Source organism: Colobus angolensis, unplaced genomic scaffold (genome assembly GCF_000951035.1).
Source record: "Colobus angolensis palliatus isolate OR3802 unplaced genomic scaffold, Cang.pa_1.0 Scaffold45, whole genome shotgun sequence".
NCBI lineage: Eukaryota > Metazoa > Chordata > Mammalia > Primates > Cercopithecidae > Colobus > Colobus angolensis.
Genome location: NW_012117932.1, coordinates 7,893,291 through 7,914,333, shown reverse-complemented (window position 1 = coordinate 7,914,333; position 21,043 = coordinate 7,893,291). Strand labels below are relative to the sequence as shown.

The 21,043-nt window shown below is 38.2% G+C and overlaps 1 protein-coding gene across 1 annotated transcript in view; it reads left to right on the top strand.

Annotated features, from left to right (window-relative positions):
• Nucleotides 1-21,043, top strand: part of L3MBTL4 (l(3)mbt-like 4 (Drosophila)) — a 399,157-nt gene that overhangs the window by 37,655 nt on the left and 340,459 nt on the right. Inside the window, exons 2-4 of the mRNA XM_011957809.1 lie at nucleotides 5,310-5,368; nucleotides 5,709-5,811; nucleotides 15,460-15,514. Of these exons, the coding sequence (XP_011813199.1) occupies nucleotides 5,740-5,811; nucleotides 15,460-15,514 (127 nt within the window). The 5' untranslated portion in view covers nucleotides 5,310-5,368; nucleotides 5,709-5,739. The remainder of the gene's footprint in view (nucleotides 1-5,309; nucleotides 5,369-5,708; nucleotides 5,812-15,459; nucleotides 15,515-21,043) is intronic.

The following is a 21,043-nucleotide window of genomic DNA, read 5'->3' as shown; positions in this document are numbered from 1 at the left end:
TCTTTAAAATGTCTGTCTTTGTATAACATTTTTCATTTATATCTTGAATTGTTTTTTTCATTTCTTTATGTTGGTTTTCACCTTTTCTGGTATGTGCTTGAGTAGCTCAGTAATCAGCCTTTTGAGTTTTTTATGTGGTATTTCAGAAGGATGTGACTTTCATGTTAATAGTTCATTATAGCCTAATTTGGCTCTTGGTGCTTTTAGTGCTCAGTAATTTGTATGGGTTCCTTGGTTTTAGTGAATCTTTGTATTGTGGCTTTCCTAGATGCCTGTTGTAGCACCAGTGTGCTCAGTGTGTGAACAAGTTCAGTGTCTCCTATGGGGTTGGAATGGCAGAGATCTCTTGAAGCTTATCTTGTTTCCCCACAGTGTGTATGTATGTATGTACATATGTATGTATGTACATATGTATGTATGTACATATGTATGTATGTACATATGTATGTATGTATATATGTATTTTGTCCCAGTATTTTATTTATTTACTGGGTTGAATAGTTAAAGCTTCAGGCCAGTAGGGAAAGTATCCCTGGGTAGAAACTGGTTTTGGCTAAAGCAGGTGGGTAAATGCAATACCCAATAGTGGGCAGATGTCCCAGCCTTGATAGAGGTGGCTGGGGGAGCTTTCAGTGAAAAACACTGAGGTCTTATCAGGGGGAAGGGTAGGAGCCACCTTATTTCTTCTGCTAGGCCAGCAGGAAAGTGATCCAACTCCCAGATGCACTCCTGACTCAATGTTCCAGCTATTCATATGAGACAGGCACCTGTTTTCAAGTCTAGGAATGTTGATGTTCCAAGTATAGAGGAGTTGTGACTCCACTTCTTGTGCAAGCCTGAATCTGAAGGGCACGCCTACTGTGAGGATGCTGTCATCCTAAAGTGTTCCAGAAAGGCTATCTATAGATACACTCATGTCAAGCTCTTACAGGAGAAGCCCCAGCTGTGTTTGCAGTAATGGATAAGAGAGAAAAGAAGTCTCCTTCTCCAAGACCCTTCATGAGCACCAGCATTGCACTCATGCCTCTGCTGAAAGAAACTTCCCATGAGCAGAATGTTCTGGGACTTAAGGCCTGGTATCCAGACTCTTTTGTCCCATGGGGTGTTCCCTTGATGTGGTGTATTTCCCCTTCCCCTAGAAGTTGGAGTCCCTGAGAGCCAGACCACTGTTAACACTGCCATTCCTCTGGGTAGCCACCCCCCATGGGGCTGCCACATTTCAGGCTGGTGCTGATGATTATCTGCAAGGGGTCCAGTGATGTCACTTGTCCTTATGTCTCCCAGCAGTGGGCGCCAGCACTAGCTCTAATGGGGGTGGCAGGGGAGTGGCATAGACTCAGTGAGAGTAATGTAACTGTTTAGAAAATTCTGAGTTTCAGTCAACCTCTGTGATACCCTTTGGACCCTGAATCTTGGGACTTACTGTGCTATTCTCATAAAGTATTATGTAAGACTTATGGGTGCAGAATTAATACATAATTAACTATCAGTATTTTAAGATTCCAAAATAGGTAATAAAGGCAACATTTTAAAAAAATGAGAGCAGGTGGCTGCCATGACATAAGTGACAATAAAGAGCCACTACGCAGATAGGCTCCACATGAGGGCCAGTGGTTCCCACAGGAAGTTTGTTGTCAGTTTCTGCCTTAAATCATTGTGTGTCGCAGGGATTTGGCTAGTGTACTGAGTGGTTAAGTTTCAGATAACTAAACTTATAATATAGTTACAAAAGCTACAGCATAGTATGGTGTTCAAAGATGGACCCCAGAATTCTGTTGTCTGGCTACTTGTCTGTTATATAACCTTGGACAAGTTACTTATCCCCTTGGTGTTTCCTCTTCTGTGAAATGAGGGTGACAGTGGTACATATATTGTTGGGCTGTCATAAGTTATTAATTGAAAGTGTGTGTGTAGAGGGCTGATAGCTATGCCTGGTACATTAGTACTCAAGTAATGTTAGCTATTATTAATGCCATTAAGAAGGATCAATAATTCACGCATAAGTTATCAAAATTCATTCACTTGTAATCATTTATTAATTTATTCAAACATTATGTATTATTAACATCAAGTATCAGCCAGATGAATAAATTCTAGGCTGGCGATATCTTTGAAAGAGTGGGAAATCAGTACAGGGATGAGAAATTTGTATTCGATATTTTGGTGATACACTCATTTAAGATATGCGCGGTGTCCTAGAACCACCAGAACTGTTCTTTCACCGTGCATGTTGTTAGACCTCTTTTCCCTCCTGTGAACACCCAGGCCGCTCTGTGATTTTTTAATGGCATGTGTCACATTTCTTATTAATTTATGTATGTTTCTTACCCATATGGTACCATAGGATTTATTGTTTAAACTGGGATATTTTGGGGAGTGAAAGCAGTCCTGTTAATCCTTACGCCAGGATGAGTGGCAGAAGGCAGACGTACCTTGGGTTATTCAGGACATAGGGCTGCTATACTTATCCCCCTTTAGAGGGTGTGTGATTAATTGGCTTCATATTCCTCAAGGTACCTGTAACTATACTGGTGATTAATAGATGATCAATAAAATGTTTTTGAAAGAATTAACAAGTAGCACCTGGACATAGACAGATAGTGAATTATCTTATTATTTATCAACTCCTTCCATTTGAAGTATTCAGATGCTTCCTAAGTATCAGTCTAATTTATCTCCTTAGTATTTGGCAACATGCAGACAGAGAATTCTACTATGAAGGGAAATTAAACTCATTTAGAGGATTAAATTGAAAAATTAGTACACTATTTTCAATTTTTACACAGAAATACAAAACATTTATATGTAGTTATCTATGTTGTTTTTTTAAAATCTAAAACACTATTTAGAAGCTTCTCTAATTAAAATCACTGAACATCACCTTGTCTATGGTAGGTGGTGCTTGGGCATTGTCACAAAGCCAGGGGACACTGAGCACAGCTCAGTGTAGTTGGTACATGCCTTACCCTGGATAATGTGTTTCTTTTATGTGTTTTATAATTTGATATTATTCTCTTTTTTTACTCCAAAAACTTTATATATATTTTCAAAGCTCAGCAAGGAGACGTGGCTGATGTGACATTTGGGGCTTCCTGGGAGTCGGCCATATATCATGGATAATCAGAGTAATCCATGTATTTTGATACCATGCCAAGGACATCAAGTTAGGTTTATTTCAAAAGAAATGGCCTATTCGGTTGGGTAGAATATGTTCTTTGCATTGATATTATAAAGGATTATACAAAATCTCTCTTTAAGCCTGTTTTTCTCTGTGTTAGACTATCTATCTATCATCTATCTGTCTATCTATCTATTTATCTATCTATCCATCCATCCATCTGTCGTCTGTATGTCATTCGTCTCCTATGTATTTAATGGTATCTTGTATTTGATTCCCTTTTTGTCTAGCAGCAAAATCTTGCGTGGATTGGTGACTTTTATATTTTTGCTTTATTATTTCTAAATCCAGAGGAAATTCATCATTACCAAATTGTATGTTGAAATTTCTCCTCAAAGTATAAAAACTTTCATTTTTTCCCCCGATGTAAAATAATGTGAATTCAGGCTTCCTTGCTGTTTTAAACAAATCAAGGTTATTGAGATAATTGCCAGAGATTAGCAAGGCAGATCATTTTGATGGTGAGGAGAAAAATGTCAGTAGCCGGATGATTTCAGTTTGACAAGCCGTGGGGTATTATTCGTCGTGAAAGGCAGGACAGCCTTGGCAGTGCTTGTGTCTTGTGCAGTAATACTTTGCTACAGGCATCAAGTCTATGCTGTTCATTTGCATAGATGTTCAGAGAATTACCAGAAGCTAGGCATGAAAAATTGTATTTACATTCTTCAAAATGAATGTAATGTTATTGAATTTAGTACGTAAGTGCCTGACTTAAGAGCATAAATATCATCTGACTAGAAGCAAAAGGATATGTGGAAATGAAGGTTTTTTTGTTTATTTTTTGTTTTGTATATTAAAGAAACAGGGAAAGGAATTAATTTTGAGAACTGTGCTCACTCTAGTGTTACAGCATTATAAAAGATAATGTATGGATCAGGAACTAATATTCACTGGATTTAAGGGCTTGAGGCTTCTCTGTAATTCAGAGAGACATGTTTATGTAGTTGAAGTCAATAAACACATATTGAGAGACTGCTGGGAGCCAGGTAATATCTAGACAGTGGAAAATAAGAATCAGTAATTCACAGTCCTTGTCATCAGGATGCTTACAGGCTCAGAAAGGGAGGCATATCTGCAAACAAAAACTACAATAAAGGTATGCACAAGAAATGCAATATAGAAAAGACACACTTGGTTTACTTGCAGCAGGAGGTAGGCAAGGAGGACCTTCTTGAAAGCTGTGAAGTCTCTTTTAGTGGGGTCAGAAAGGACGAGTTAGAATTAGATAAGTTGAAAAAGGGAGGGCAGGCAATGGGGAAGGTGTTCAGAGGTTGAGGGACCAGCAGAAGTATGGAGTGGAGAAGCATCAGGAACCTTGCTTTGCAAAGAACTTTAAGACCTTTGGATTGACTGCAACATAAAATTGGAATGATCAGAATTAATAGGAGTGGAGGAAGAAGGTAAATTCAATAAATGTTTAGTAAATTAAAAATCAACAAAACCTGATGGCAATATGTATGCTGTGATATAAAGGATGAAATGATGGCAACTTCTGGTTCTCTGGCTCAGACATTAGCCCAGAAGGTAGTATTGTTTGAATGAGAAAAAGATGCATTTTCTCCTGGGATGATGCAGGCCATGACAGGTGAACTGTGGGTATAGAGCCCACGGTGGATTTCAGCCTCCAGTTGCCCCTTGGGTTGGTGCTCTTGGGTCGTGTACAGTCTGAACAACCGTAAGAGGAAGCTCTGGGCAAATGGGTGGCCAGTTATCAGTGCAAATAGGAGGAGAACCTAGAACTGGGAGGCCGTGTGGAGGGAGATGAGCTCGGTTGCAAATATGTTACATTTGCCATATTTGGAGTGTCGTTGTTCAGGTGGAAATGTCAATGAAGAAGTTGGATATGTCATTGTAAAGCACTGGAGACTGTAGATGATTTAGGGCTATTAACATTTTTTAAAAATTATATTTCAATTGTTAACATTATTTCAAAGTGAATGACTTTTGAATTATAGCTCCAGTGGAACTCATTTGGTATTGGTGGTTGGTTCTCCAAAATGGTTGACCTGCCCTATAAAAAAAATTCGTTTCAAATAACTTTTCAAAGAATGTCTACCACTGTTTATGAATATACAGAAGAAGGGTCACGATGAATTGGATTGGTGAAATTTTTTCTTATTTTCTGTTTCAGATTGTTGTGCTATGCCTTGTATTACTAAGACCTCTTACCAAGAACACCTGTCAGACCATGTGAGTACAGAACCTGTGCAGTTTGACTGCAGTGAATCCTAATTGGTTAGGTCAGCTAAGCAAAAAAGCAAACATTTTATTCCAGATACGACCAAAAGCAACAATATCTATTTTCCCCATTATATAAATTCTAGATGAGGTAGAAAACGCATTTCCTCCCCCTTGTCTTATTATTATATTAAGGACTATAAAACCAATTGCAAAATTTTTGTCAACTTATCAGGTTATTTATAGCAACCAATTAGGAGAAGTATAATTGAAAGCATTTTCTTGTTTGCTTCTGTAATTCTAAAGGGGTCACGCCCCCATCCCCAACTTCTTATGTGACCCTGTTTTACAGAAAACCACTGCCAAGGAGTGCAGGGGTGGCAATGAAACAGCCCAACAGGAAAAGGAAGCTTCATATGGATTCCAAAGAGCGTTTGGATCAGGACGGACGCTTGGTAAGATGTCACTCCCCGGACCCTTCCTCACAGTGTGTGCTCGCTACTAAAAGGCACCATGGAATAGTAGAGTTCACATAACCACACTGAGGGGCTTTTCAGTCACTGGAAACGATGTGGCTTCTGCTGGACTTTTCTGTGTAGTGGTATGGAATATAAGTATTATAAAGTCTGATATGTTTTAAAAGGTGATCTTAATTTGAAAGGTGAAAGGAGACCTTTTCTTTCACAAAGATGGAGGTAATCAGTCATTCTCAAGTAAGAGAACGGAGGCTGTAAACTGCAGGGGGTTGTATTAGGGTTCTCCAGAGAAACAGGACCTCCTAGGATGAGCGTATGTGTATATGTGTGTGATTTTTTTTTGTGTTTGTGTACACACACACACACACACACACACACAGCGAGAGAGAGCTAGCAAGCGAGAGAGAGAGAGAGAGAGAGAAAGACTTATCTTAAAAAGAGGAATTTATTGAGGCGCGTCATGGGGGCTGACATGTCTGAAATATGCGGGGCAGCCTGGCAGGTTGGAGGTCCAGGGAAGAGTTGGTGCTGCAGTCTTGAGTCCAGGTCAGTCTGCAGGCAGAATTCCTTCTTCCTCAGGGGACTGTTTTTTCTCTTAATGCCTTCAACTGATTAAAGGAGACCCACCTGCATTACAGGGTGATCTGCTTTGTTCGAAGCCTGCTGATTTGAATGTTACTCATATCTAAAAACATACCTTCACAGCAACATCTAGACACTTAGAAGGTATAATGTTCACTATGCCTGTCGTCACCATGCCTCTGTTTCCTTATGACAGCTTTATGTATTCCTGCAAATTTAAAAGTTAGCAGAATGACCAGAAGACCTCCATGGTGACTATTTTTGGGGATGGTGGGCCATTACAGCATTCTCATCTGTGATGCTTCATTGGCTCTTAGCATCTATTTGGATGTAGATTTTGGGGTCTTCATGTGGTTTGTGGTTATACATTTACACATTGCAGTTGCTGAAGTGACATCGTGTAATACATTTTCTTTTTGTTCAGTTCCAGGTTAGGTGTGGTTTGATGAACTCCAGACATTAAATGAGACATCTCAAGGAATGATCTGGTTTGAGGTTGGTTTCAAGATGTTCAGAATAGGTCTATGTCAGACTTTGGAGCCATTCTCTCAGGATTAGCCTCACTGGGCAATAGGGTGATTAACACTGGGCCAGGGGCCAGTTCCCTGAGTCCAGATTGCTTGCTTTTCTTAGATCAGTTCCAGGAGAATTTAGAGCTCTAAATGTATAAGGGAAGAACTTGCTATTTAAGAGGTGTCTTGGGCCAGACTTGAGCAGGCCTGCATCTGTCTTGGCTTAGGTGAAGATGCCGTTGTTAGTGTTCTGCTGTGTCGTGTCCTCTGAGGAATGAGAGCGTGAGACTCAGGATTTGATGTGTTCAGAGTTATTCTGGGTACTTCTCCACATGTGGTCCCTGGACCAGCAGCATCAGCATCACCTGGAGGTTTGTTGGAAATGCACATTCCTTGGCCCCAGTCCAGATCTTCTGAATCAGCTACTGTAGGGGTGGGGCCCAGCAATCTGTGTTTTAACAATCCAGGTGATTCTGATGCCCACTCATGTTTGAGAACCATTGTCCTAGGGAAGTGGCCAGATGCATCTTACCTGCTAATCGTGTTACAGTTAATCAATATTTTTCTTAAATATTTTTGTTTAACATTTGAAACGACCTTCTCCCATCCACACATATTTTATATTAATTGTCAGTATCATTTCTCTTTAAGCTGCTGAGATTGTTACCACCCCATCTTAGTACTCTACAATCGGAGTATTTAACCTTTTGCCTCTTCTGCATTAACAAAAATCCCAATTTCCTCTTAAAGACCAACTCAGTTTCTAACTTAATCCTGATGTGTTTACTGTTATTTCTACCCCACATTGGGATTTTCCCCTTATTGGACTCCAGCAGTGCTTAACACTGAGATATGCTTTCAGTGCAGGGCTTGTATAGCTAGATTTTCAAAAATATCTCTTAAATGATGTTCCTGGTGCTTAATGACATCTCCATGCAAATGAATTTTTTCAATCATTAGTAACAATATTTTAAAGGGCCATATTTTTAGTTTACCTTTTGAGATGTTTGGGCCATATTATTTTAAAGCATGTTCACATATCATTGAAAAGATGCACATTTAGTCCATGTTGCATTGTCAGTTTGGGGCTCATTGCCAGTAACAATGTTCATTTTCATTAGTCAAATTTAACAGTTTAATACAGTAGGCTGTATTCACACCTGGGGCTGCATTCACTGTGGAAAGAAGGGTTGAGTCATGCTTGAATTTTGCTAGACTCCTTGACATATTGGTAACATCCTTTATTTTGTGTGTTACCCTTCTGGTTTACAAGTGACATTTCTAGTCAACTAAGTAATATCCCATTGGCAGATCATGCACATAAAACCATCAAGCAAATGTACAGTTGGGTGTTTCTGAACATTTTCTTCTGAGATAGTAATTTCATACCTTGGATATCTAATAATTTTAGATGATAATATTAATATCTGTCAATGAATATTTCTAGACTAATATTTTCTATGTATTTCTAGATAGAATTTTAAAAAATATTTTCTAATGCTTTTCAGAACATAGGCATATGGTTGAAAAACCAAACAGTACAGACAGGCAGTAAAGTAAGAATTAAATTATCTACTGTATCCCCTCACACATACCCTAAACCCCTAAATATTTTCCTAACCATGTGACCACTGTGTACAGTTTCTCATATGTCTACATAGGAAAAAAAAAAAACAGCTAAAAATTCCAAACCTTTTATGCACCTATACACATACATATACACATCCCAAATGCACTCACATTCTGCTTGTTTTTTTGCATCTTGCTTTTTTTGCACTTAATTATGAATGTTTTGGAGATACAGGTTTTATTCTTTTCAGTGCTGCGTAGTATTTCATTTTATGAATGTGCCATAATTTATTTTAACAGTGCCCTACTGCGAACAGTTAGGTTATTTTAATTTCTGTGGTGATACACCATGTTATATCCAATGTTCTTATTCATATATCCTTTTTATATGTGAATGCTTTTGCAGTTCATTCATAAGTACTATCATAGCAGTGAAATGATTGTACCAAAGGGTGTGCGCGTTTACAATGTTGATAAACCACTCCGTATCATCCTCCAAAGAGATCACCCTAGTGTATCCTCTCCCTAACACATCTGAGAGAGTGCCTCTTTTCCTTGGAATTTATTTTATGTTTTACATCTTTATTTCTACCATATGGGTACACCTCTGTTTATGATCTGGTCCCTGTAGTGCTGCTGCAGACTTGAAGAGGGTTTTTCTCTGTCCTTTTAGACTCCTTGACGTATTTTGTATTTTCACAACTTCTAACACAAAGATAAGTGTCATTTTTGGTGCCCTTTGCTAGCTTTTTCTGCTCACCAGCTTGCTTTAGAATTGACTAGCAAAGTGTAGGCATATGGTGATTGGGGAAATGAAGTATTTTTTTTTCAGGGTTATTTCATTGATGTCTAGTGTGTATGTGAGTGTTCTGGGCACAAAACCCCAAAATAATATACAGGCTGTTAAATTTCAAATTTCCTACATAAAAATACAAGTTTCACAGATGAAAAAGGAAATTTTGTTTGAATATATAAGAATGAAATATATGATCTCTGTGTATATAAAATATTTGATACTGAAAAAATGTTAATTCCCATTCTCCCTCTCCCTGTGAACCTCTTAACATCAATAGATCTTTATCTAAATAGTGAGTGATGAACTTTGAGAGATAGAAATATGAGACATTTTTCATTCTCAAAAGGATCTTAGAATATTGCTGAATAAAGGAAAACTAACTTATGTAGAGTAATGGAGAACAACTAAGTACATATGTAGCACATTAGTGCTCTAAGGTATGGTCACCCTTCAGAGAAAGGTAGAGTCATTGGGAACTTGAGTCTGACCTTGAAGGATGAAGAGTATCTAAGATACTTATCTTGAATGCCTTGTTATTCTGTTGTAACAAATAGCTTTTAAATCCAACCTGGTAAATCCAATCTGAGAGAATACAACTTTTTTTTTTTTCTTTTTTTTTGACATGGAGTCTTGCTCTGTCACCAGGTTGGAGTGCAGTGGCGCAATCTCGGCTCACTGCAACCTCCATCTCCCGGTTCAAGCAATTCTCCTGCCTCAGCTTCCCGAATAGCTGGGACTACAGGTGTGCACCACCACGTCCAGCTAATTTTGTTTGTATTTTTAATAGAGATGGAGTTTCACCATGTTGGCCAGCATGGTCTTGATCTCTTGACCTCATGATCCGCCCGCCTCGACCTCCCAAAGTTCTGGGATTATAGGTGTGAGCCACTGCGATTGACCATATAACTTTTTAACATATTAACATCTAGATGCTCTGTAACCTTGAGAGGTAAGAAAGTTGAGGGATGAGAGCGGGAGTTATCTGGGCCCCTTAAGGAGGCAGCATGAGCAAAGATATGGGGTTGGAAGAGAAGGTGACATCTGTGATAGATGGCAGGACCTTAATGACTTACCTGATTGGAGCAGATGTTGCTATTGGCAGTGTTAGTAGATGAGCATTGGGTGGGGTTGGGGCATGGGTCAGGAGATTCAGGTTTTATTCTTTGCTGTGCTGCTCATTAACTGCGTGGCCAAAGACAAGTCACTTCACCGGGCTGGGCTCTGCTTCTTTGTAGAACAACAGTCTTAGATTGCAAGATCTTTACGGGTCTTTCCGTTTCAGTAAGGATAAAGTTTGGTCTGCAGTTAGATTGCAGGGTGACTGGGGTAGATCTGGCTGGTCACACTTGGTGAGGCTTGATGGCCGAGCGGAGGAAGTTGTACTTGCAGTGGTGACCACTGGCCTTTAAAGAATGACATAAGGGGTCATGGTTGACCTCAACGTTTGCAGAGGGTAATGCGATCTTTCTGTTACATCCTTAAATAGATACAGAAAAAATGTTTGGGGTGAGTTTGGTTTCTATTTTTAAGTAATAGTTAATTCTTTACATTTTGTTGCCTTATAGAAGACTGATGTCAGTTTACAACAGCCAGTAAAATTCACTTACAGACGGTAAAAACCATGAGAAGGTGGTGTTTATAAGGCTATGTTAGATTTTTCACATTTTGTTTTTGTATGTGTCTTAGCAAACACTTTAGAGAGATTTCATTTGGAGACTGTAGTTATATTATCAAGTATTTGAACAAAATGGAAGCATTTCATTCTCCCTGAGTGTGTCTGAATTCCAGTAGAGCAATGGAGAAAAGTCCCACAAATTTCTGTACTTCTATCCAAAAGGTGAATTCTGTGTATCTTCAGTTTATATCCCACATTGGATTAGAGCAAAAAAGAAGTTGAAAAGTGGACTTGAACCAGCAGTTGAAATTCAAATAGCCATTTGTCACTGGGGTTATTAAATAGGATTTCACTGTTTTCTACAGTTCATGAAACCAATGTGTATCACCCTCTGGGCCACAGATAGCAGGTTCTTACGGAACAAGAGCAGCAGGGTTCTCAAAAATCCTTGAGTGTTCAGGAGTCTTTGGTCTGACAGCAAAGGAGAGCAAAGGGGCATTATCTGGCAGTTCCAAGGTGATGCATGGAAATTGCCAAACCCAAGTCAGTAGCTGAAAATCCTTCGTTTTGTTCCCTTGATTGGAATTCATAGACAGAGAAATGTAGACACTAATTAATTAGGAAACGTCACTGTGCCTTGTAGTAAAAGCATATGATGCATCCAGTGCCAGCAGGAGGGAACAGAACATTAAGCCTTTTTGGTTATTTCCCCACTTCATAATCCTCTCTTCCAAAATGATGGATTTTTAACTGGTGAATGGAAATGTACCATAGCAAAGACTTACTTGATGTTCCTTAAACCATTATCTCCCTTTTTTGTAGAACACTATTTTTTTTCTGGAACTTTATTTTCAGTTTTCAGAATTAAAGTTTGAAACCTCAGAAATCGCAGTAATGGTTTCATTTTTCGCAATTTGTATTGATTTCCTTTAGTGGTCTGTCTGCAAGGATAAGATAAAGTGCTAATTTTTTTCTTTTGTTTTTTAAAATTCATTCTCTGTTCATTAATAGCAGTGTAGATTTATTGCCTTTATGAAATAATTAATTAGCTAGACAGAAGCAAAGAATGTTAAAGCTAGAAGGAACTTTGGAGAACATTTAGTCCAATTTCTTTATTTTAACAGAAGAGAAAAATCAGGTCTAGAGAATGTAGGTCATTTGTTCAAAGTTAAATAGCTTTTAGTGGTGGGTTGAGATTTGACCTTAGGTCACTTAGCCCTAAAATCAGCATTTTCCCTGCTCTATCATATGATACTAAATACTTTTCCATGTGCAAAATTGTTTAAACTAAGGTCACTATGTTATAGATATATATGTTTATTCTGATATACACAATATAATCTTTCATGTATATATGTGTATGTTTACCTGTCTATAACCTTGATCCAACTAAAGAACATACAGACATTGGAAGCTTGGGCAATTTAAATCCAAAGTAAGAGGTAATGTTTTTGTGTGGAATATTTTTTTCTTTCTAGGCAGAATTTCAGTAGCAAAGAAGTGTGAACCAAACACTCACTGAGTGACAGATAGCATATTATATATTTCTTTTTATTTTTGAACGATACAGTGATTATAAAAATGCTTCAGTAGCTGTAGTGCGAACATAATCAACTCTCAAATGCTGTTTATTTTTACTGTTTTAGGTTTTGCAGTAGAAGAGAGTCTCTTTGTTTTGAATTATATATGTAAATTTCCTGTGTATTGAGTGAATGGACAGGGGTGGAACTGGGGTAAAGTGCTGCCATGGGAAATTAGACCCAAGGCAGCAGTTCATCTTCTCACTTGCAGTAGAACAGGGTAGATATGATTGCATGACTGTTCCACTCCCACGGCATGCCCTGCTACAAGGTGGTAGCCTTGCCACTCACAGTGAGGGCCGCATGCTTTTGGCAGTAGCATCTGCTGGGAGCTTGTTGGAATCTGTAATCTAAGGCCCTACCCTAGAGCCACTGAATCAAGGTCTGCAGTTTAGTAAGATTCCCAGATGATTCCAATGCATGTTAAAGTGTGAGAAACACTGGCTTATAGTACATTTTAGCAGAATGTTATTTTGTTAATTGCACAAAGATATCCATGATAACTTTGGATGTGAAATCTACCAGGCAGAAAAATACTGTTTTTGAACCTTTCATTCTTGCCTTCATTCATCAAATATTCATTGACCTAGACTAGGTACCAGGCTATGTTTTGGGGATGAAAGAAAATTAAGACACTGATACGATGTGTTACTATACACATTGTTTTTTATATCTTAAAGCCATAGACTTAAGGAACTAAAAAAAGGTAGAAAAATGAAATTAATAGTATTTATTTCATCAGTTAAAAACTAGTTTGCTGTCATTAAAATATTAGTATACATGATTTGTTTTTGAAAACCTGGTTTAGAGCTTTGTGATACCATTATGTGCAGTCTGTATGGTTTTTTTTTTTCTTTTTTTTTTTCGAGACGGAGTTTTGCTCTTGTTGCCCAGGCTGGAGTGCAATGGCGTGATCTCAGTTCACTGCATCCTCTGCCTTCCGGGTTCAAGCGATTCTCCTGTCTCAGCCTCCTGAGTAGCTGGGATTACAGGTGCCCGCCACTACGCCCGGCTAACTTTTGGTATTTGTAGTAGAGACAGGGTTTCAGTATGTTGGCCAGGCTAGTCTCGAACTACTGACTTCAGGTGATCCTCCTGCCTCAGCCTTCCAAATGTGCAGTCTGTTGTTTTTAGACTTGGTTGTTATGGTTGTCAAAGCCAGGGTGACCAAGCCTCCTCACTTGCCGAGGACTAAGGAGTTTCCCCAGATGTGGGGCTTTTCAAAGTGCTATGAACAGGTCTGCCCCATTCTGACTGGGACTGACAGCCACACTAGCCGTAACTTAAAGAAATCTATCCCCAAACTGTACAGGAATAGATTGAAGAAATATTTATTAGTCAGACTTACTAAATCATAGTACTCATTTTTCAGCAAAAGTTTTTGTGTAAATCAGCTGCTAAATTTTCACATTCTCTGATGATAATTAGTTGTTCTTGGAAAGTAATGAAAACTATTCCATATGGGCCAGGCGTGGTGCTGCACGCCGGTAATCCCAGCACTTTGGGAGGCCGAAGTGGGCAGATCACTTGAGGTCAGGAGTTCGAGACCAGCCTGGGCAACATGGTGAAACCCCATCTCTACTAAAAATACAAAAATTAGCCAGGCATGGTGGTGAGCACCTGTAATGCCAGCAACTTGGGAGGCTGAGGCAGGAGAATTGCTTGAACCCTGGGAGGCGGAGGTTGCAGTGAGCCGAGATTGTGCCACTGCACTACAGCCTGGGCAACAGAGCGAGACTTCATCTCAAAAACAAAAAACAAACCCAAAAAGCTGTTGTATATTTATGTTTCCAAAAGAAAGTTCAAAGCCTGCTTGAAACCCTTCATTTAAAATATTTTAAAACTGGGAAATTCTGTTCCCAATTTTTAAGTACATAATTATTACAAGTTTTTTGTTTTGTTTTGTTTTGTTTTTGTTTTTGTTTTTGTTTTTTTTTTGAGACAGAGTCTCACTCTGCCACCCAGACTGGAGTGCAGTGGCACGATCTTGGCTCACTGGAACCTTCGCCTCCTAAATTCAAGCAATTCTTCTGCCTCAGCCTCCCAAGTAGCTGGGATTACAGGCGCATGCCTCCACGTTCAGTTTATTTTTTCTTTTTTGTATTTTTAGTAGAGACAGAGTTCCTACTAAATGTTGAGCAGGTTAGTTTCGAACTCCTTACCTTGTGACCTGCCTGCCTTGACCTCCCAAAGTGTTGGGATTACAGGTGTGAACCACCGTGGCTGGCCACGAATTTTTAATAGGTGGAATATATTTTGATGGCCACAAAATGATGTAAATAAAACGCATATCTGGATACCCACTTTCAAAGTGCTCTTTGTTATCATATCTTTCATTAAAGAAGCCACTTTCCTAGTCTTCGTTGAATGGTAAGTGTTCCTTTGAGAGTTGCCGTTAGAGCCTGCCTTGCTTGTGCCATGGGGAGAGGCTGCAGCATCTTGCTTGCTGCGTCTGCTTGTATTGTTCATCGTACACAATTTATGGTTTCTTTTCAGAAATCTTTGAAGACACTTGTCCATTCTATGAAGGTCAGTTTGGTTAAAATTAAAGCATTTTAACTGAGTACTTACAAACTGTAGTAGACCCAGATAGGCTGAAAGCAAAAGTAGGATGGAGGGTTTGGCTTCAGCGTGGACCAAGCCTCTTCTGTCAGCTACGCCTGTGTGACTGCCAGGCCCAGGGATCCACTCAGAGAAGGTACCTGTGTCAACCTCAATATTAACTGTTATCGAAGCTTCCTGTCTCTTATATTTTAGCCAGAGACAATACTGTTAATGAATTCCTTCCACATCCAAATGGATCATGTGTGCCCCTCCTGGGCACCCACTGGAAGGCTCTGAGTACTGTGTGTATTGTCCCCCTCAGTGACAAGGATCTTCATAACCTTCCTTCCTGCAGAAATGAACATTAGTTTTCAGTGTTTACAAAAACTGTCCAGAAATACCATCTAAACCCCATTTTCTGTATTCTAGGAGCAAGCTGAAGAAGAAAAGAAGCCCAAGGATGGCACAATCCCTTTGAGTCACGGTAATTATCACCAATATTTACAGTGTTAGTTCACGGTGAACAACTTTGAAGCGAATTTTTATTAGATTGCTTAGTTGTTTTAGGTTTACTAATTTACATATGTAATAATAGTATCCACCATTTATTCAGGGTATTGCATACTCCTGCAGACTTTATCAGGGTCATCTAAGGTTTTCAAATATATGTTTCAAAAATGTCTGAAGCTCTTGTTATCTCATTTATTTGCCTTTTTAAAAGGCTTTAAATAAAACAACGTATTTGTAAATTTTCTCTGTGAAGAAGAAAACAAAGAGATGCTATCTAGGTTTTTATTAATCCTTTGTGTGAGCTTTTCCCAGACTGATGTGATCTTCTAATGATTGCATTGTATTAAAGTCATGTTTTAGAGGAGATTGTGCATTTGCCCTAAAGTGAATACTCCTCATTATGGTTATTAATACGTCAATAGGTTTTAGATAATAGCCTTTTCATATTCAAGTAATTCTCTGATGCTTTCAATTTAAGCCAACAGATGAAGATGCGATTTTCTGGGAATATATGTTCCACATATTTTGTGATTATTGCTATACAAGCAGACAGCTGTTACTAAATTTTCTATCAAATGTAGTAGAATGTCCAACAACATTTGTGCTATTGTCTATGGAAAGGAAGCACATAAATACCATAATGCTCCTCTAATTAACTTTTAAAGTACCTTAACGTTTTGTTGAATAAGCTTTTGTGTCTGTTTTTAAATAATGGAAACACCTAAAAATACCTTGAAAAAAATGAGAAATAAGAATTGAGATTTTAAAAGACCATTTTCTATGGCTTAGTCTTGGGATGCAATATTGAGAATTTGTGATTTTTCTCCCTAGATGATTTTAAAAATAAAAGCTCTTTTAAAATTATAAACGAATGGGTGGTGCTTTCAATTTATTTTCTTCTCTTACTGCGTCCCCAGGCCTGTCATGTTCTTTGCTGAAAAATCAAAAGAGAATGCAGTAGTTTGGTAATTATATAACTTGATGTTCAGTTCCATGAAAATGTACTTCAGTTATGTAACACTGGGATTTTAGAAATGAGTTTGGACTGTACCTGGCCCTAATAGCAGGGGTTTTTTAAAACAATTTTTTTCTTCTCAGAGAGAGGTTGTGATTTATGATGTTGTTGTATCTCGCCTGCAGCTATATTTTCACACTAATGTAAATTGTTTTAGGTTCTTTTATTCTGTGGTCGAAACATTTACTCTAGAAAAAGAAAAGCAGACTGAGGCCAACGATGTAAAACTATTCAGTCCCTCAAACTAACAGTCTTCTCTGATTTAGTATTTACAGTTTTATTACATCCAGGTATATATTTATCTCAAATAGCTTTTCAGTTTCATTTCCTTTTTCTTGTTTTTAACAGGTCTGGGAGGGTCCAGTTGGAAGCTTTTCAGTTTTAACAGAAAGTAACTTTTTGCTGTGTTTTTTCATTGTTGGACTTGTTTTATAGTTAATGGTCCACTGTCAAAAGTTCGCACTGTGGCTGACTCCTCTTCAAATTTGATATTGTATTGTTCCTGTTTTCCCCAGCTGTAGAACATAATAAATGTTTAGAAAAAGGCTGAGATTTGGCGTGTGTATATAGATGCTATGAACTGCTAGTTGTAATGAGAATTGGATGATTTGAGGGCTTTTTGAGGTAATTTATATTTTTACCATTTTTAGTGGGAAAAAGGAACTGATTTCCAAATTGTTTATTGTCCTAGCATTATAATGGGGATTTTTCTCCATGAAAATAGTTTAATCTTTTATTGAGGTTGCTTATAAAACAAAATAGATTTAGTCTCTTACCTCATGTCTTAGAAATAGGAACAAAAGAAAATACTAAACAAAAACCCCACAGAACTGTATACGTGCACATAATATATTTATATGTGAACAGAAAATTGTGTTGAAAAATAGGCCAGGCATGGTGGCTCATGCCCATAATCCTAGCACTTTGGGAGACCAAGGCAGGTAGATCTCTTGAGCTCAGGAGTTCAGGACCAGCCTTGGCAACATGGTGAAACCCCATCTCTACCACAAATGCAAAAAAATTAACCGGATCTGGTGGTGTGTGCCTGTAGTCCCAGCTACTTGTGGGGCTGAAGCAGGAGGATAGCTTGAACCCAGGAGGTCGAGGCTGCAGTGAGCCAAGATCCTGTCACTGCACTCAAGCCTGGGGCACAAAGTGAGATCCTGTATCAAAAAAAAAAAAAATTATATTGCAAAATAAACCTTAATTCTTAGTAGTGATTTTATAACAAGCATGTGTTTCTTTGGAAATCATTTTTAAAACATTTTATTGAGTGCCCAGTCTGTGCGACTGATACTGAAGCCTGTGTGACTGATACTGAAGCCTGTGCGACTGATACTGAAGCCTGTGTGACTGATACTGAAGTCTGTGCGACTGATACTGAAGCCTGTGTGACTGATACTGAAGCCTGTGTGACTGATACTGAAGCCTGTGTGACAGCTGATGAAGCTTTAAGAGGCCATTTGACTTATGTGAGGTAAACTTAACTCGTTAGTGGTGGATCCAGAATTTGAATCCACCTCTAACAAGTTCTGAAGCCTGTACTCAGTTTGCTTTATGTTCTTTCTACATTAACATTCTTCTTTCTTTGTAGCTATTAACACAAAGGCAGAGAAAACTAGAATCTTGATTAGAAATGGGGCGGGGAAAAAATAACTGCTAATAATTAAAGTATTAATAGTGTCTACGACGCCCCTCTGTGTTCTTGGGGACTGGCTGAACTAGATCTTACCTGACATAGTCATGCTGAGATTAAGTTTTTGATTCTTTTGGAAACTCTGACATAAACTGTTCATAGTAATTCTAAAATCTTAACTAAGATAGCGCTAAGAGAAGGCTTGTTTCAGTATTACTTGTTAATGATTGTGTGTGATTAAATTTTAGAATTAGTATTGCCAATCACCATGTGATCCCAGACCTATATGCCTTTACATTTGAATCGCTAAAATAAAAACAACTGATTTATTCAGTTGAACAAGTGGTCTGGCTTCTCTCCTTCTAAATGTATAAGTGCTCTTTTTAACTAACACAGTATTAATATTTATTTGGTTGAGTGTTGGAGCAGTGAGGTGTTTTTTAATTTAATTTAATTTAATTTATTTATTTTTTGAGATGGAGTTTCCCTCTTGTTGCTGAGGCTGGAGTGCAATGGCACAATTTCGGCTCACTGCAACTTCCACCTCCAAGGTTCAAGTGATTCTCCTGCCTCAGCCTCCGGAGTAGCTGGGATTACAGGTGCCCACCACCACACCCAGCTAATTTTTTGTATTTGTAGTAGAGATGGGGTTTCACCATATTGGCCAGGCTGGTCTCGAACTCCTGACCTCAGGTGATCCACCTGCCTTGGTCTGGCAAAGTATCGGGATTACAGGCGTGAGCCAACGTGCCTGACCCTGGCGGTGAGGATTTTATAAACGTGAAAGGAATATAAGAAATTGTAAAAGAAAATTAAATGTATGCATATCTAAATTAAACTCTGTACATTAAAGAACCTCATAATAAACAAGATTAAAAGGGAAACAACAAATTAGCAAATATTATCCACAACGATAGCAATAAAAGGTAAATAATAGATAGAGGAATTAGAAAAAAAAAATGAGATGTACAAGATCTCAGTCCAAAAACAGGCAAAGGGCATAAACAAGTAATTTAGATGAGAAGAAATCAAAGTGGCTAAAAATGAATATATTAAAAATAGTCTCATTAAAAAGCAAAGAAACATAAATTTAAAAGTAGTGATGATATTTTTTAACTTACCAAATTAATGACATTTTAAAAGAACTGCTCATACTCTTTGCTGGTGGGACGGGGGAGACTGAGTCTTGGCATGCTGCTACTGAGAGTAGACTTTGGTTCTGTTTTTTGGAGGACATACCGGTAGTATTTATCAAAAGTGCTGAGTAAACATTTCCTTCAAGTCCACTTTTTGACATTTCTCCTAATAATATCAGCATGTGCATTCCATTTATGCATGTGATAGTCATTGTGGTACTATGTGTAAATAATGAAATGTTGGAAATATTAATAATTCAAATGTCCAACAACTTAGGAATAGGTACAACATTGTGTGTAGACAAGTATATAGTCACTTAAATGCCTTGAAAAAATTTAAATTATATGAGGAGAAAAGCTTATAATAAAATATTAAGGGGAAGAGACCCCCAGGGGATTGGTCTAAATGATGGCTAAATAGAATTCACTTATCTGTAGAGTAAGAAAAGATGTTAACGATTATTATCTCTAAATTGTTAGATAAAAAGTATATTTTCCAATTATTATATTACAATTAATATTTAATCATGTTGTAATCAGACAAATATTATTAAAAAAGAAATTCAGAAATTCCTGAACTAAAAACTTTAATTTATAGAATAGGGAGTATTGTCGGAATATCTGTTCTTAGATTTTTCTAAGTAAACTTCAATTTTTGGAAAAATTTTAGAAAAGTTGCAAATGTAGTGCAGAAATAGTCCTGCGTACCGTCACCCAGTTTCTCCTAACATTAACATCTTAGATGACTGTGCAACATTTGTCAGAACTGAGTAACATTGGTACATCACTATTTACTAAACTATAGACTTCATTCAGATATCACCAGTTTTTCTACTAATGTCCTTTTTCTGTTCCAAGACAGTCCAGAACATCACTTTGTATTTACCATTTAGGTTTCTTCTACTGTATATTCTTGTTTTGTTCTCTCATGCCCAGAAGTCGCCAGTAGCATCTAAGTTTCTTAAGAGCTACAGTATTTCCTCATCTGCCATCAACTCACCATGTCCTCACCATCTGTGGCCACAGTCATCATTGCACTGAAACTATTCTTGTGTACCTTACCAGTGCCTCATCGCCACTAATACTGTGTTAATTAATGGAACCAAGGACCTCCCAAATCAATGGAAGCCTTCATGCTCTTATTTTTCTTCTACTTGAAGATGGACTTAGACATTAAAACTGAACTCACCTTTGTTCCCCAGTGTTCAGTCTGCTTCTCCTATAATCCCTCATCCTGTAGCACCATCATCAACCTGTAGTCAAACTAGAGTCCTGGAGACATCTTTACTCCTCCTTCCCATTTACCTCTGACTCCAACCCAAATGCCTTTTCTCAACTCGTCCTTCTTGACATCTTTTATCAATTAATGTCTCCCCACCTTTGATTAGTTCCTGGTCACTTTTCAATCTTTCTGTATCCTCTCCTCCCCAACTAAGATTTATCTGAAATTCTGTTACTAGAGTGCCTCATAACCACCCTTCCCTAGAATGTTGCTGGAGACCCCTCACCACCTGGCACTTGTCACCTGCCACCAGGACTCCTGTCTGCTTCGCTGCAGCTGTACAGAACATGCGGTTGAGAACTTACTGTCTGAAGAAGTGCTTTCTCTGCCTGGAGAGTCTTTCTTCTGGCTGACTCCTTCAAAACCTCACTATCTTCTTAACTTTTCTTATTTTGTATTTTTCTCCCTATTTTATTTTTTCTCAGCATATCCTA